Genomic DNA, 18,095 nt, shown 5'->3' with positions numbered 1-18,095 from the left:
TCCTCCTCTCTTGGGCCTTTGGTATGTATTGAATCAATTCAAAAACCTATGCAGCCATGTCATACTATTTGAGTCATCGTTTTCCTTTGCCCAGCCTAGCCATTTCCTTCCCAACCCATTTGTTTAACAAAGAGTCATTAGAATCAAAGCTTTCAGGCACTCTTGCCTTGGCACACCAGCCAATCCTTCCCCTACACTAAACCCAAATCCCCAAGCACCCCCACCCTCACTTTCAATGGTGTCAATTTCAAAATCATGGTCTCCACTAGATCTTATTGTTGTAAATCCCACCCCTAGGGATGACAAGTACACCTGTTACCACAATTTCTCTCGCCACATCCTTAATAAATGACCTCAGAATGGAATTTTTATTGCGCTATATTGATCTTGTATGGGGAACTAGTGGTCGGAGGATGCGAGAACCATCAAATATAATTATTTCACAACAAAAAATGTTTTTAATATCTTGGCATATGGTTTTAAGCTCAAAATGGCTTAACATTGATCCACTACAAGAGATCCATTCAAAAACCGACGCTCGATTACTGGCGGTCAATATTGAGCATCAATATCTCTTACAAGAAACCAGTTATTGGGATGGATTTTTAATTATTATTTTTTTATGTTAGTGCTAGTACCAATGGTAATATCGACAATGAATTTTTTAGTTTTTGCGATAATTCTAGCACTCATACTAGCACCCTACTCAAAATTGGGCACTGGAACTCTATTTCCCCCATTTCACTATTCTCGCTCCCCGGGCTTTGTTGCTTTGCCCTCCCTGCCTCCCTCCCTCCCCCATCTCTCTCTCTCTCTCTCTCTCTCTCTCTCTCACTCTCTCTCTCTCTCTCTCTCTCTCTCTCTCTCTCTCTCTCTCTCTCTCTCTCTCTCTCTCTCTCTCTCTCTCTCTCTCTCTCTCTCACACACACACACACACACACACACACGGTTTTCTGTAGGTTTTATCTAGGTCGGCTAGTTTTTGTATTGAAGATTGCAAGCGTGATTTGGAGGTTGCAGTGGTAGATAGTGCATTAAGTGCACTATCTACATAGCACATACTCTCACACATGCATGTCTACACACACACCGCGCGCACGTGCACTCTTTAAGTTAATTGAGTTGTATTTTACTTTATTAATTGCATGCTTTTTGTGGTGTAGTTAGGTTACTTCTTAAATGGATCAATAAGGTTAATTATAACTCTTTATGTTATTTTTTAGGGAAATTTACCAAAATACCCCTCATATTTTGTCAAAAATTCCCAAAATGCCCTTCAAATTTTTTAAAATTTCCAAAATACCCCTGGTTGTGAGAGTAAATTTATCCAAAGATGAAAAAATTGGTAGCTTTTCATAAGAAGATTGATTGTCTATCAATACAAGATACTAAAACTAGAATTTGAGCTGGTTATGTAAGCTTTGGAAATGAATTGCTTCATTATTTTTAGACATAATTGTCTTTTTTTTGGAGGTAATTTGTGACAAATTACATGCTTAGCACTAAACAACAAATCTTCATTGTCAAAAAAGAATAAAGATTAGGAAATCGTGAACAATCCAACTAAAATAGATACAAGGGTATTTTGGGAATTTCCACAAATTAGAGGGGTATTTTGGTAATTTTCCCTATTTTTATTATGAAGAGAAATTGTGTAATTTTTAAATTAATAAATCCTATATTAAATAAAAAATTGAATTAAAAAAAGGAAAGAAAACATAACTAATAAACGAATTGAAACAATATATTTGAGCTTAAAGAGATAATTAAGTAGGAAAAAAGAGAGAGATAGACTCAGAGAATTAGATAAATAGAGAGAGAGAGAGAGAGAGAGAGAGAGAGAGAGAGAGAGAGAGAGAGAGAGAGAGAGAGAGAGAGAGAGAGAGAGAGAGAGAGAGAGAGAGAGAGAGAGAAGAATAAGATAGACAGAGTGAGAAATAGAGAGTAGAGAAATAAATAGGAAAAAGAGAGTGAGAGATATATAGAAAAAAGAGAGTGAGAGATAAATACAAAAAGACAGTAGAGAGATAGATATAGAAAAAGAGAATAGAGAGATAGATAGGAAAAAAGAGAGAGTATAGAGAAATACAGAGAGTGATAGATAGAGAAAAAGAATGAGAGATAGTTGAAGAAAAGGAGAGAAAAAAGAGAGCACAAAGAAAGAGAGAGGGAGAGAGAAAGATTTGGAGCCTGACACTCTCTGTGGGAAAAAAGTAAATGGAAAAGAGGTGATCCTCAAGAGAAGGCCTTTGTTCTTGCACACATTGCAAGTATCAAATCTTTTGGAAATGACGGATTTTTTACATTCTCATCCGTAAATATGGTATGTTTGATGCGGCTATGGTGAGTAAGCCGCACTACTAGCCATATGCAGGAGTAAGAGATCAATTCGGCATAGTACCACTAGAGCCATGACTAGCATAGAGGATAAGAATTTCCACGGTAGAGCGTGATTCTACACCAAATGCTAGAATATATGAGCATTATGTTCAAGAGGAGCACATTGAAGAGATGCTTGACGTATTCTTGACATGGTTACCCAACCGTAAAGTATGAGGATCAAAAAAGCATAGCAAAGGCAATCGCAATGTCCCCAACAAAACAATGATGATGTGCAACATGCATTTGCATATCTCTCACTCTATAGCGGAGCCACAATTTCGATATTGCAAGCATCTCTTTCAATGCTTGATCTCGAGTATATTTATCTATTGTCAACACAAGTGTCACCAAATTTTTCAGTAAACTTCATTTCCTCATGGTAATTACTTAATGTGAGAAATTTTCATTGTTAGATCATGAGCATTTTGTGATATTTGACATTTTTAGGCTCCTTAAGGAGAAAATTCTTCCCGGTGGCAATGAAATGTTGCCTGCTAGAGGAGATGCAAAGAAGATACTCACATCAATAGGCATGGATTACAATAGAATTTATGCATATCAAAATGATTGCATCCTCTTCCGTGAAAGGAGCACGAGCATATGCAAGAATGCCCAAAGTGTGGTGCTAAGCAGTATAGGGAGAATATGCTAGGTGAAATGGTGCCTGTAAAGGTCCTACAACACTTTCCCAATATTCGTAGAATATAGATATATTCAAGCAAGTCAATTGCAAAGCTAATGACTTGGCATGCTAGCAACAGGTCCACCTATGACGTTTTACAAGCTGTAGCAGACTTAGCAACATAGAAACACATTGAATCCAAGTGGTCCTCCTTCAAAGGGGAGCCGCAAAGTATATGGCTAGGCTTAGCAATGGATGGGGTTAACACATTTAGGCTTCAAAGTTTGTCTTGACGCATTTGGCTCGTTTTCCTCATGAAGTACAACCTACTGCCATGGTTGGCTATCAAGAAGGGAAATGAACTCTTATGTCCAATTTTGTCTGGGAAGTACAAAGGAAAAACATGGATGTGTATTTGGCTATGCTTGTGGAGGAGCTAGAGACCCTGTGGCCTGGAATTTAAGTGAAAAATTTGTGGCAACCACAATGTAGAAGAGTCATCAAGTGCAAGGAGTTATCATGTGGATCATGCATCAATAGTCAACCTAGAGGGAATGCTTAGATAAGCAACATGATGCCAAGGTTTAAGAAACTTTACATGATTTTGGTTTCAAATGCTAATCCATAGCATCACTTTCTTGCAAGTGGTATGCCGATTCAAATGCATATTTTAGTCCATGTCATGGACGAAGTGGCGATGGGGCTGACATTGTTCATGGGGGGTGGATCTTCTTTTGTGAGCATTTTATGAAGATTCTAAAGGGATTCATTCATCAGAGAGCCCATCTAGCGGGAAACGTGATTGAGGGATGGCGTGTGCAAGAGTCAATGGTATTCATCACATAGTTCTTGTACTCTTTAGACCTTGAGATGTGTCATCTATACACTCAAAAAGAGGATGCATGATTCACAGAAGCAAGGCCAGGAGTAGCGAGGAAGATGGATTAGGTGTTGTGAGAGAAGATAATGATGTTTTATCTTTTGAATTCTAAACCAATGAGGATGTGATTGGAGTGAAATTCTATGCACATGGGAGCATAAAGATAGAGTAGTTTGCTTGGTGTAAAGGAATTGTGCCATATATTTCAAGCCGTATCTAAATCACCTTTGATCACTTCTTAAGGTCCCAAGTGGATGATGGTTAAACACCACAATATCCTCAACTAAAAACATGATAAGAAAGATGTTTCCGAGCAGGAGGAGTTCTTGTTGGGTTGTGATTGGCATGTAATTTTTTGGTCCTCATTTTTCTCTTAACGATCTTTGTTGGTTCTTTTTTAGAAATATTTATAGTATTACGAGTACGAAGCGCTTTGGTTAAGAGCACAATATCATTTATTGCAGCAAATTGGTGAATGGAGATCTACATTCGAAAGTGGCTTAATGGTCACCTTTGAACAAGAGAATATACCAAGTTCACGATATACAAACACTCAGATCGGATAGCTTGAATACTTTGGTGTTATACAAAACATCTTAAAGATAGGTTTCAAGAGGTTCAATGTCTTCATCTTCGATGTCACTCCTACATTTATTTTCCGTTTTTAGGTCTCGCCTCTTTCACCTCTACATACTACCTAATTTGTGTTGCCCTATGCAATCTTGGCCTGAAAGTTCATGGCCCTCAATATTGTGAACATGCATCAATTTAATCACTCTTGCTTGTTGGTTAAGCTTAATAAACACAATGATAAACATTGCAACTTTCATATTACGCTTGAGTCTAATTTGGCTTCACAATTACTATATCTTCCTCTTCTAATTGTGGTTGTACATAGATGAGTTGAATGGTAAGGCCCTTTTGTCTATTGATTCAATTAGAGAGGTTTCCTTTGTTCTACATGCATAGGCCATAAAATCACATTTTTTAATTATTTTGTCTTGCTTTTGCACCAAACCGGTTGTCATGTTCATTTAGTATTATTCCTAAAGGTTTCTCATCTGTTGTTTTGGCTATTTTATTGGTTTCTTTATTTGCAACATTCTCTATTTTGTAGATAGTTTAACCTAGAATACAAATTTCCTTCATACGATAGGCTTTCACCTTGGTTTGTTGAGTTATGAAATCCTACATCATTGAACTTGTCTATGTTGTATTTGTCCATTGTATGTGACGAGGAATGGTCCTATCAAAGGGGATCTTTTGATGGCTTCTAGCTCCTCTGTAGTAATAGATCTTCCAAGAGATCATGAGATGAATGAGGATTTTCTATATGGCAATTAAAGACAGTCATACAAATCTTGACTATAGGATTTGTGCCGAAGTAGCGAAATTAATAGATTTGACTTTAAACCACAGGAACCTCCTCTAGGGAGGCTTTGTTTGCAAGGGGATATAAGCGCTATGAATAGTTCACAGAAAATGACCTTGAATGTAAAACACCAAAGAATAGAGGACTTCTACACAAAAAGAACAAGCAAAGAGCTCTCAACTTGTGGGAAAGCCCCTCTAATGGCCCATTGTATGTAAGTGTCTTTTTTTCAAGTGAATGCACCCTTTATAGCACAGAAGGAAGGAAACTAAGTGAAGATTGAGGCAAACAACCTCTTGCATGGACCCTACGCATATACCTGATCAAGTTGACCAACTCGATTTGTGTTTAATCATATCAAAAGGCACAAAGTGCTAACTCTATTTGCCTTATCAAACCAAAAGTTAGCCTCATCTAAATATTTGTACTTAGGGCTTGGATAGAAAGTTTGTGATGAGACAATACACACACGTAACTAATTTCCAAATAGGTAGAAGTGATTGAGTCATTAATCTAGGAGAAATGGACCTAATAAAGGGGATTAAAAGGAGATTGTTGATTGTTGACACCTCCTAATCAATAGCAATTGACCCAAACAAAGGCAAGGATTCAACCAAGAACATATCTGGAAGGCTCAAGGAATTAACCAATGGTTGAGAGGTGGAGTGGGGGCTAATCAATAAATGACAGTAGAGGAAAATTGGTCGATTTGATGTCCTTGCCACTTCACCTAGCACAAATACTACTGAGGGTGATTACCATGGGAAACGGGCTAATTTCACACTAGAAATGGCTCTAATATTTGGATTTGGAACCCTTGATATTTATCACCTCATGTGCACACCCCCTCAAAGAATCCTTAGCGCGAACTCACAAATGATGTTAAAAAAATTCAACCTCTAATGCTATAAAAAGTCTACTAAATCAACTCCTAAAAGCGAGCTTTGTATTTTGCCTTTAAAAGACCCTCTTTCTATGAATGAACACTTTGAAATTCTTACAGCCTTGGTGTACAAGCTCGATTGTCTCTCTCCACGCATTCTGTCTCTACTTTGAGCAATTTAGCATGGCCCCTACAATATCACTCGCCATAGATTAAGCATCAACAGCTGATATCATTGCTCTTGAGCACTCAGTCCATGGGACTAGTAATGAGTTTTTGATTGATTAAAGTTATGGCTAATATAGTATAAGATTGATCAAAAGGTTATGCTACTCCACTTGGTTATTGAGACCATGTGTAAATTCGTGATTAGTTGACTACACTATTCTTTAAGCACAATCGGTCAAATAGAAGCCACCGCCACATGGTATGTGAAACCAAATTTTAGGCATACTCCTAATTGATGGGCAGCTAGCCTAAGCCTTATCCCCTAATTGACAAACAGTCAAATGCTCTACGCGCACACATTTGTTTGCTCTGCACAACATAGCACTTAGAAAAGGTACAGATGAAGCATACAAAGGAGCCCTCTAATCATAGAGCAAGGCAGCCAGCACACCTACAAGCCTTGTAAATTTGCCATTTAAAACTCGAAGGAATAATTAATCGATTGGTGTGCCCTCAATCAGCCACCAACAACAAAATGCTACTGTGGCCGTCTTTGGTGATAAGCTATTAGCACGAGTCCTATGGCTAAGAGCCTAAAGGCTGGGAGTCTATGGCCAAGAGGACCTAGGGGGTAACCCTATTCTAGGGGATGCACATGTGGCAAGGGGTCATCCATATACAAGGCAGGGCTGGCCTATATAAGGGGCTCTCTATATAGACCCATTTTAGAGGGCTTCACATGGCTGTGCCTTTCGGCGTGTGGTATCATTTACAAAAATTGCAGGAAAACAAGCATATTGAATTGGTAGCACATGCAGAAAAAATTTGACTATCTACTTCGGACTTGTCATCTTGTCAAGCATCATAAGACATATTCCACTCTTCAGATAGAGAGCATGGTTCTAGCCAGCAAAGACATTGATAACTACGTTGAGCCACATCAATAGAGCCACGGTGTGCTAAGAGTAATGGATGAGGGAAAGACAACAAACATAATATTGCAGTTTATGTACAGCTCCATTGGGACTTTGGAAAGCATGTGTATAGCTCCTAAAGGACCGCTAGAATAGAGGAGCCGCCAATGACACACATGGACTTTCTAAAAGTTCAAACAGTGATCCACCATGCTCCTCCCTCCTCAAAATATGAAGAGAGAAGGGAAGTTTTTTTGTCATAGGAACAATCTCAAGAGACCTCAAAAGATCTCCCCGACGAGTCTTAAAACTCGAGACCTGTTATTCAAGTGGGAAATGGGATAATCAATCTACCAACTAAATGCTCTCAACCTCTCTAGCAAGCTTTGGCTCAGTCTGTACATTGCTGGTCCTTCAAAAACCCTTCAGCCTGTTGAGCACTGGGTGCTTCATCGCCCCTGCCGATACTAGAGAGCCTTATCACGCTTGTCATCTTGACTCCAATCACATCTTTCAGCATCCAAAAGACCAGTACACTCTGCTCATGGTATTTGAGCACAGGATTTGCAAGGACACAGAATGGCACCATGTGCAATCATTGACAGCGTGCATATGCTCACAAGTCAATCCTCGAGCAAGAGACCACTGCCTCAGAGCTTAGCAACAAGTTACAACTGTGACTGCACAGCACGATGTCGGTCAACAGGTTATGGGCCTTGCTGCTCCACACTGTTTCTCCACGGTGACCATTTGCTTTCCATTTAATAATCAGAGCATAGCTTCAATTTGCAGTGACTAAATTACAAACGCTGAACAGCTTTCTTGCTTTTTGAATGGGCACTGAGGAAGTCAATATACACAGAGACAACATACACCACCAACATGGTAACATAAGACCCATTAATGTCTTTGAAGCGTAGAATCCATACAAACTCCGGACACTTAAAATAAGGACCAGAGGTTTTGGGCAAAGCTTTTAGCTAGCTTCATACACCTGAGGCAACTGATTCTCCAGTTTAGAAAAAAGAAAAACAATGCCCACATGCCTTAGCCCAAATGACTCTCAGACCGTGTAGCTTTCTAACTCCAAATATGGCCACAGTATAATGATACATTAAACACGCCTATGACTTCATAATAATTTTTTAAGCATAGCCCCTTGAAATTCACCATTCAGTGTGAACCCAAAACCTCTAACCATTTCTAGGTTGGGGCACTTCGTCTCGGACTTAATTCACACAGCCATGGCTCACAAGATGAGCAGATTGGCAAGGCAACTTTTGCACAAGAAAACAAAAGCCATCGATCGAATCTCAGATGACAAAAGGTATGGCAAGGACTGTTCAAGATTCATGGGGCCGACTACCCACTATGGTCATCAGCATTCGAAGCACTTACCTCATGCTTGCATAAGGGGCATGATGCATTTATTTTAAGCCATTTTTCTACGCATTCGACATGAAAGAAGTGGGTACATTGCAATTCTTTCAAATCCACCCCATCTTTATATTTTCCAAGGCAAATGCAGCAAACCTGAAACATATATTTTCAACATTAGACAGTTCCCAATCTAGAGGCATGCATAGACAACAAAAAGCAGACATAACACACCGCATCTTCTCCACAGACAATGCGTTCCTTCTCTGTGCCGGGTGCAAATATGCCTCCTTCCTCGCCGCTTTCAGAATCCGAATCAGTTTCATCTTTGCACAGCTTATTATTTGAGCTTTTTCTTCGGAACTTGTAAACAGGAAGTGCAGCAATAACATCTGGAAGAGCCCCTTTGGCATGCCCATGGTCTTCCCGATAGCTTAGAAGTGTTACAATGCAGGGGAGACAACAGCATACAGTTGCACAGATGACTAAGGGCATGGCATAGCTTATACAGCTGAATGTGAGAAAAACTATGCATAACCTGCAAATGAGAAAACCCATTAGATAAGGCAGCGCTAGAAAGATAATTCCTAGAGGATCAAAAAAACATTCTACTAGCATTGACTTTGAAAACAGCAAGTCTACCTGTACAGATTAGGAGCTTCATCCAGAGAGGAGCGACCTCCAAATACCCAAAAGTTCCCAACAATAAACCAAACAAAAAAGAAACAATACAATGCCATCTTGAATCTTTCGACATGCTTACCAATCCTGATACCACAAAAGTCAAGTGTAAGGAGATTTTTTATATACTGCAGACTCATGCCCATTCAAATCTGATATGAAACAGAAACAACCACAGATTAGCCATTTTGAACAGAAAAACCAATTCCTCTTTTCCTGAATCTGGAAAAAGTTTACTACTGCAAGCCTTTCTCTTGCTGCTAGGACATTGCTGTCCGAACAGGTTCCTTATTGGGCCTTCCCATGTTCCTTCTTGACCACATGTAGCATGTTCATAAGGTAATTTTCTTTTATCCCCACAAACACGAACCTGCTAGAGCTAAAAGCGCTTGAGCCGTGGTTGGACAGTACCTTACCACTTTTCAAAGATGGATGAGACTGTTCACCTTCCAGCCCAAGCACTGCCATTTTGAGAAATTTATTGAGTGAGGTCACTTCCTCGAGAACCAAAACCAGGATCTTCTTTCTGAGAGCTTACAAGCCTACACTCATCCCAGTTGGTAGATAGTTTTTTCCATAAAATTTACGCTCACATGTACGGGTATGACATACGATTCAAACCTAGAGTGCGAAGAGTGAATCATACGTAACCCTAATCCTTTTTTGATCCCTCAAGGAATGGAAGAAAGATTGTAGATGCGAATTGTGTGACTCGATCATTACATGACTGAACATACAAATTGAAAGAAGGGCTGAAACACTTAAAACAAAAAAACAAGATCAAGACACGTGAAGGAAGAGGATGATGAAGCAAAACTCATTTAATATTCGTCTTCTGTGTTCAAAAACAAACACATAAATAAAACAACAATTCAATCGTCTTTTTAACATTTTTTTCTCCCACTTAGCATTGCCTCTTGCATTTACTTGAGCACTAGGCTGCTAGTCGTCGCCAAATTGGAGCTAGTTTTGGGACACTCCTTCCTGTGCTTTGCAATGAGATAATGAATACACATACTATCTTTCGTGTGCACCTTCATCTTAAGTAAGTCTACCCACTAGAATGTTTCATGAAATTTTTGTTTACAGAGTGAACCTAGACTCATCCAAACTAGATGCATTGTTCTCGTAAGTGTTCTTTTCCTTGTTCTTTTTTACATAACTACCCAGATGCTCTAGCCCCTAAGTCATGCGCCCCGCACGGCATAGTGTAACAGACTTCGATACTCCAAGTCAAGAATCAATCGCGACAGCACCAAATAACCACTTCAAAACAATTCACAGATCACAATAGATTTGCACTGACCCAGCGGAGTTCCGTGCCTAGAGAAATTTGCCCCAAAGACTGGCGCCCCTTTCAGTATTTCTTTATGTATTAAATCAATGTCAAAGTACAAGAGAGCGGTTAGGGTTTCACTCTCAGACTCTCCGTCCAGATGCTCTGCAAAGTGCGCCCCTCACCGCTTATTTAAAGATTACAAGGGATGCCCAAAAGCAGAGCCCCAAAAGCTTCCAGTTCAAAAGCAAGTGTTCTCTCTCACAAGCTCTCTCTCTGTGGCTTTAATAAAATAAAGCAAGTATCCTTCTCTCTCTCTCACATTGTCACCAGGAGGTGTATTTTTCCTGTTGCCTTCCGTAAATAAGTATTAGATATATTTATTTTATTTTTACTTGTTTGTCCCAAAACCCTTGAAAAGGTGCAAGTGGACATTGCATGGCCAGTGTGAAACGGCTGCAGCCAAATGGGTTTCTCACATCAGGGATCTAGGTCGGTCAGACAGGGACTGCCCGGGCCAATTAGCACTGAATTCTGATGAGTATGGAAGCTCGTGTGTGCCAAACTGGAATTTGGGCCACTCGTCAAGTCACTGCAACTTTTTAAGTTGAAAGGGGCCAGTAAATTAACCCACATTGTAGATGTTGGTCAAATGGTAGTCTTCAATGATGGTCAGGAGACCGATAGGGACGCCATGGAAGCATCTCCTAAAATTTAGGGAACTGCTATTTTTGACCGGAAAATGTGTTCGCGTCATTAGCTCTGGAATGACAAGGGGAACATTTTATTGCTCTGTTGCCAAGTCAACTGACGCACCAGTTGAGATATTTTTAGCAGGGAAAGCCCAAACTCGGAAACTGGGCGACGTGTCAGCCTGTGAGCGATTCTGCCACTCTGGGAGGCAAAAACGAGCTGCATATCAACAAAGGGGGCGCCATTTTCAGCCTCAGGTGGATTGTAGCAGGTACAGAAGCTATGGAATGCTTACCTTGCCCTCTATGCACAGTATGGTGACGGGAGTGATGCCCCGCACGCTACATACTGCTCTCTTTCTCCCCTACGTACGGTATGTTATGCCCCACTAGTGGGCTTCTCATTTGACCTATGTACAGTTCTGGGGGTTTATGCGCGTTTGCCAAGGCAAGAGCCTTCTGAACAGGAACCGGATTAGCTAATTGCTAATCCCCCACAGGTACGCACAGTTCCATCACGAAAGATTGCGAGTTTGGAGAATTTTCTCGCGTGAAAACTCGTCCAATTCACAGGGGAACTGTCCCATTGCGTGCGGGAGCCCTTGGGACAAGCGTAGGCGTGTTCGCTCCGCTAAAAACGATCCGAAACAGGGAATTACAGCCTGCTGTGTTTTTCTGCAGGTTTAGGGTTTTGCACCTAAACTGCAAGGGAGCATCGGGGGAGCCTCGTGAGAGCCTTGGGATGCGTGTACAGGCTTTTGGGCTCCCGGCAGTGAAAAACAGAGAATTACAGCCCGCTGAATTTCTGTGACAGCTCACCAGAAAGCTTCCAGATATCGAGGGAATCCGTCCTAGACAGGTGTTTTTGACCTACAGGGGTTTTTGCGCCGTTATGCTGTCGAAATCCGGTCAAAAACCTGCGTTTTCAGCCCTCGCCAGGTTTGGACAGCTTTGTGAAAGCTTGTGCTAAGTGGTCGGATCGTCTACCTTAATTTGAATAAAGAAATACCGAAAGGGGCGCCAGTCTTTGGGGCCTACAGGGTGTCGGTCTCGTGTGCGCAGTGACATTCTAGTCGTTGGACGCAATTGTGTTCTCTTCCCTTCTCAGTGCTCTATGTAAAGTTAACAGGTAATTGAAATAGTACCGCCCTCTACGTTGTACGGGCCGGTTATATGGTTCCATCGACGGGATAGTCACTTTTTCTTCAAAAAGTGCAGCGTGGATTGTTGTGGGTGAAAGCAACACAGAGCTTGTCGATATGGCAGAGAAGAGAGACCAAGTACCAGAAGAGGGATCTTCCTCACATGGCACAGAGAAAATTCCTTCAACTCTTCAAGAAGAGGACAGGTTGTTTAGAACTCAACTGCGTTGTTGCATGGACATGTTTCAGCAGTTGGCTAACAACCCAAGGATGCAGGAATTCTTACAGGCTCCAACACAGGGTTTTCAGCCTCCTACAGAGGGAATGACTCAGCCGTTGCAGGAAAAGGAGATTTCCAATGCGCAGAGGACTCATGATGCTCGAGGGAAAGCCCATGTGGTTGAGCAACTAGCGGTGTCCAATGATCCAAAGCAACTTGCTTTAGCTGGACAGGAACCGTTTGTGAATGGTCAAGGGAGCAATGAACGGGCTATGCGTCAGACCCTTCCATTACCTAATACTTATCCTGGTTATTTTGGAGGTGGTTCAGTGTTTCAAGCTATGGCTGGACCTTCCACAGGTTATATGCCAGGGAATGTGTTCGGGACAATGCAAACAGGCATGGGTAACCCTATGTACGCGAACATGGGTGTCCAACTAGGTTTTCAGGGTGCCTATGGCCAGTTTGGAGTGCTTGGAACACAATTTGGTATGGCTGGTTTTTCGCAGCCATACGTACAAAATGCAGATATGACAGGGAAAACACTTGATGCGAGTGCTGGAATGAACACTCATGGAGCACCACTGCTACAGGCACCTGTTTATGATAATGTGGCTCCTTTGAGTCAGCCTAAGGATTACGAGGAAGGTGGGCAGGGAGTGAAGTTTGAAACTTTCAGAGGAACTGAGGACCAATTAAAGGCTTTGACCTTTATATAGCAGTTCGATGCACTTATGCTGGAGGCAACTTCACGGAATCTTCAAAGATACGCAAGGCTGCCACTTTCTTGAAAGGGAATACGCTCCATTGGTGGACCGCATTGTTGAACCAGGGTCAAGCCCCAACAACGTGGGTCCAATTCAAACAACTTTTTGCGCCTGCATGGTTGACAAACACTTTTGAAGTGGATGTAATGACGGAATGGCACGAGTTGAATGCTAAACAGTGTGCGGATCTGGAAGAGTACAATAAACGGTTTTGGGCCGCACTGTTGCCAGTCACCTCTTACAGGTTTGTGCCTTTGTCATAACAAATTGAGAAGTACTGTTGCGGATTGCCCAAGAAAATCAGGGACTACTGCACAAAGACTATGTCATGAATATGTTTCAATTGATAGAGAATGCAAGAGTGGCCAACAATCTATCGAAGGGAGATTCCGATGGATTTAATAGCCACAAGAAAGGGGCCCAACGCAAACAGTTTTCAGCCAAGGGCAATGTTGCAGCAAAGCCTTCTGAGTCTCCAGCAAAGAAGCCCTCCACTCAAGAAGCTGATACGTCCAAGAAGCAGTCTAAATCTTCTTCGGAACGAGGACAAGGACAAAAAAGGCATTTTTCTGGCAAAACTTTTCAAGAAAGGAAAGCTCTTAGGGAGGCCAAGAAATGCTACATTTGTGAACAGGAAGGACACTTTGCAAATGAGTGCCCACAGAAGAAGTCACAGGATAAGGATGACAAGTCATACCATAAAGGGAAGAAGCCAAAGCCGAGTGCAGGACTTGTTCCAGATTTGGTTGGAGATCAGCCAAACACAGATGCCACGGAGCTGTGCAGAGCTGGGGCAAAGTTAGAGACCAGACAGTCGCTGGTTTTCTTTGATCCAGGAGCCCGTGCAAATTTCTATCACCAGAATTGGCAATCAAAGTTGGGCATTCGTGCAGAGGAGATGGGTATGACAGGGAAGCAGGTTTGGCATGCCCAGACATTCAGAGACCCTATTACTCCCCCATTCTGGGAAAGCTTCGTCTGCACATTCCAGAGCTATGTGGATGCGGAAGAATTTCATATATGCCGCTTGAGGGTGTGATGTGTTATTGGGTATTCCCATGGTGTTACAGGTTGCATGCTATGGTGGATACTTACAACAAAAAGATTACCCTTGTACATAGAGGAAAAGACTCATGTCCTTGATGTAAAGCTTAAAGGCGAGTCTGTTCCAGTTGTTTCTGCTTCTGCTATTTATCTGTAATAAAGAATCATCTTTCTGCGTACTTGATCTTTGCAAAAGAAGTACCTCAAGTTGTATCTAATTTGTCTACCTTAGATAAAGACAGGTCAACTTTTTTGAGTGGTTTCAGTGATTGTTTTTCGGACTCTTTGCCAGGGGAGTTACCTCCTGAGAGACCTGAGGATCATACTATAGATCTTGTGCCAAGTTCTAGTCCACCGAATAGACCACCATACGGGTTAGTGCAGCCCAGCTGAAAGAGATTATGGGTCAGGTCAACGAGCTTTTAGAGAAGGGGCTGATTCAGCCCAGTTCATCCCCTTTTTGTTCGCCTGTACTCTTAGTGCAGAAGAAGGATGGTTCATGGCGCATGTGCATTGACTATCGCGCCTTGAATAAGAATACTATCAAGAACAGGTTCCCCATACGAGGATAGATGACATTCTTGATCGGCTTGAGGGAGCGTCATTGTTTACAAGAATAGACCTAAAGAGCGGGTATCATCAGATACGCATTAGACCAGAAGATGTCCATAAGACTGCGTTCAGGACAACATTTGGTCTCTATGAGTTTCTTGTCATGCCATTGGTCTCACAAATGCTCCTGCCACATTAATAGAATGATGGACAGAATTTTTAGACCACATAGAAACTTCGTGGGTTTCTTTGTTGACATGATTGTCTACTCAAAGTCTGAAGAGGAGCATAGGGATCACTTGACCGCAGTTTTCATTGAGCTACGCAAGAATAGGCTATCATCAATGCGAAGAAAAGTGAGTTCTTTTTGCAAGAAATTCACTTCCTTGGGCACATTGTTTCAAAGGATGGGTACGCATGGATCCCGCTAAAGTGGAAGCAATTAGGTCATGGCCAGACTTGAAGTCCGTACATGACATTCGAAGCTTTCTAGGCTTATGTTCCTATTACAGGAGGTTCATCCGAAATTTTGCTAAGATTGCTTCTCCACTCCATGCACTGCAAGGAAAAGGAGTTACTTTCAAGTGGACAGCCAAGGAAATTTTAGCGTTCAACACTTGAAAGAGAAGCTGACTTCAGATCCGGTAATTATTTTGCCAGATCTTTCTAAACCTTTTGTGGTTCAATGTGATGCGTGTGGCCATAGTCTTGGTGCAGTTTTAATGCAGAATGGCCGAGTAGTCGCATATGAGAGCAGAATTCTTTTGAAGATTGAAAGGAACTTGCAAGTCTATGAGAAAGAATTGTTGGCAATAATTCATGCTCTCACTAGTTGGAAACACTATTTGCTAGGGGCTGATTTTGTTGTCCAAACGGATCATCAAACCTTGCGATATTTTCTTACACAGACGAAGTTGTCTAAGAAGCACATGCGATGGGCAAACATCTTGTCAATGTTCCATTTTCAGATTGTGCATGTGCAAGGGAAAAAGAACGTGGTGGCTGATGCATTGTCACGAAAGCCCCAAATTTCAGCAGTGTCAATTCCATACCATTGTGAACTAGACGAAATGAAGACACAATATGCTGAAGATTCAGATTTTGCAAGGATCTATGACCAGCTTGTTGATGGGCAACATCATGAGCACTATATGCTTAAGAATGACTTTCTCATGATGCATGGAAAGTTATGCACTAAACAGTTACGGCCAAAGATTTTGATGGAAAGTCATGCTCCACCTTATGCTGGGCATCGTGGAATTGATGCGACAGTGAAAGGGGTTGAGGCATTCTTCTATTGGCCAGCTTTGCGTCAAGATGTTGACACATTTGTAAGATCATGCTTAGTATGCCAAAAAGTCAAATTTGACAGACAAAAGCAACCGGGATTGTTGCAGCCATTGCCGATCCTTGATAGGCCATGGGAAAGTATAGCAATGGACTTTATCTTTGATCTTCAAGGACGCAAACAGGAAATGATGGGATTTGGACTATCATTTGTAGGTTCAGTAAGCAGGCCCATTTCATTCCTGTTAGGAAGAAGATAAAGCCAGAAACACATGGTCAAGATATTCATGAGCAATATCTTTAAATATCATGGGATGCCTCAGTCAATTGTCAGTGACAGGGATCCACGTATGACGAGTCTTTTCTGGAAGGCATTGTTTGAGAACATGGGCACTACGCTCAAGTTCTCTTCTTCGTTTCATCCGCAAACTGATGGACAGTCAGAAGAGGCAAATTCTACTGTCTTGGACCTACTCAAATGTTATGTCTCAGAGCACAAGGCAACTTGGGAACACCATCTCCCATTGGTTGAATATGCTTACAATAACACTGTGCATACATCAACAGGTAAGGCACCATTTGAGATAGTGGAGGAGGAAAGAAAGTCCCACCCCTTTTGCTGACTAAGGACAAGATATTTGTGAGGCAAGACATGTGCAAGATATGGATGAAACATACAGGAAGATAAAGATTGCTCTTGAGAAGACTCAGGCTAAGCAAAAGACTGTGCTGATCGTACTTGTGAACTTGTATTTGTTGGTGATTGGGTACTTTTGCGCTTTGAAAAGGCCAGGTTAAGGAAAAGGAAAGGCAAGGAACGCTTGTTTCCTAAGCTCAGTATGCGATATTATGGTCCTTTTCAGATTTCAGAAAAGATCAGCGATGTAGCTTACAGGTTAAAGCTACCAAAAGGCTGGAAAATACATAATACTTTTCATGTCAGCCTTCTAAGGCCCTTTGTTGGTGATGTGCCAGAGAATATGCTTGATGAGGAACAACCCGAAGTGGAAGAATTGGATGAAATCCTTGTTCCTGAACAGATATTGACACATAAAGAAAGAAAGGTTAGAGGAAAGGTTGCAAGACGCTATTTTGTGAAGTTCAAGAACTATCCATCATTAGATGCCAAATGGATGGAAGAGTCTGAATTGCTTGATTCACCACAGCTATTGCAATTGTATCTTGAAGCCTTTCAAATGGAACCCACAGTGACTTGATGCAGCCTTTTTGGAGCAAGGCAAGAGCATGGTTCATGATGCTCAAGAGAGTAGTTAAGCAATTGTATCTACTCTTTCCATACAGAATTTAGCTAGAGAAGTTTGTGCTCAAGAGTACACTAGAAGACTTCTATGCTTGATATATGTGTCGTAGCCAGGTTGGTGGGATTGTTTAATCGTCCAACGCTACATTTCCGGAAGCATGTATATCTTGGATTCCCATCATAGAATATATGTGATATCAGGAGATATCTGCATGTATTATTGGCATGCAAGCGAGGTCGCTTGCAGTATTTCAAGGGTGGGGTGTGTCACCAGGAGGTGTATTTTTCCTGTTGCCTTCCGTAAATAAGTATTAGATATATTTATTTTATTTTTACTTGTTTGTCCCAAAACCCTTGAAAAGGTGCAAGTGGACATTGCATGGCCAGTGTGAAACGGCTATAGCCAAATGGGTTTCTCACATGGAGGATCTAGGTCGGTCAGACAAGGACTGCCCAGGCCAATTAGCACTGAATTCTGATGAGTATGGAAGCTCGTGTGCGCCAAACTGGAATTTGGGCCACTCGTCAAGTCACTGCAACTTTTTAAGTTGAAAGGGGCCAGTAAATTAACCCAC

The 18,095-nt window shown here is 41.5% G+C and overlaps 1 protein-coding gene across 2 annotated transcripts in view; it reads right to left on the bottom strand.

The window, feature by feature from the left end:
• Positions 1-8,095: 8,095 nt before the first annotated feature.
• The window catches only part of LOC147430151 (E3 ubiquitin-protein ligase At1g63170-like), a 49,090-nt gene continuing 39,090 nt past the window's right edge, over positions 8,096-18,095 (bottom strand). For both annotated transcript variants that reach the window (XM_086494653.1, XM_086494654.1), the window contains exons 3-5: positions 9,241-9,366; positions 8,833-9,136; positions 8,096-8,754 (exon numbers count right to left, since the gene is read on the bottom strand). In XM_086494653.1, the coding sequence (XP_086350779.1) occupies positions 8,584-8,754; positions 8,833-9,136; positions 9,241-9,366 (601 nt within the window). In that variant the 3' untranslated portion in view covers positions 8,096-8,583. The remainder of the gene's footprint in view (positions 8,755-8,832; positions 9,137-9,240; positions 9,367-18,095) is intronic.

The sequence above is a fragment of the Adiantum capillus-veneris genome, chromosome 22, assembly GCF_014529385.1.
Source record: "Adiantum capillus-veneris isolate H3 chromosome 22, ASM1452938v2, whole genome shotgun sequence".
In the NCBI taxonomy this organism is placed as follows: domain Eukaryota; kingdom Viridiplantae; phylum Streptophyta; class Polypodiopsida; order Polypodiales; family Pteridaceae; genus Adiantum; species Adiantum capillus-veneris.
This window is presented reverse-complemented; position numbering and strand designations above follow the sequence as displayed.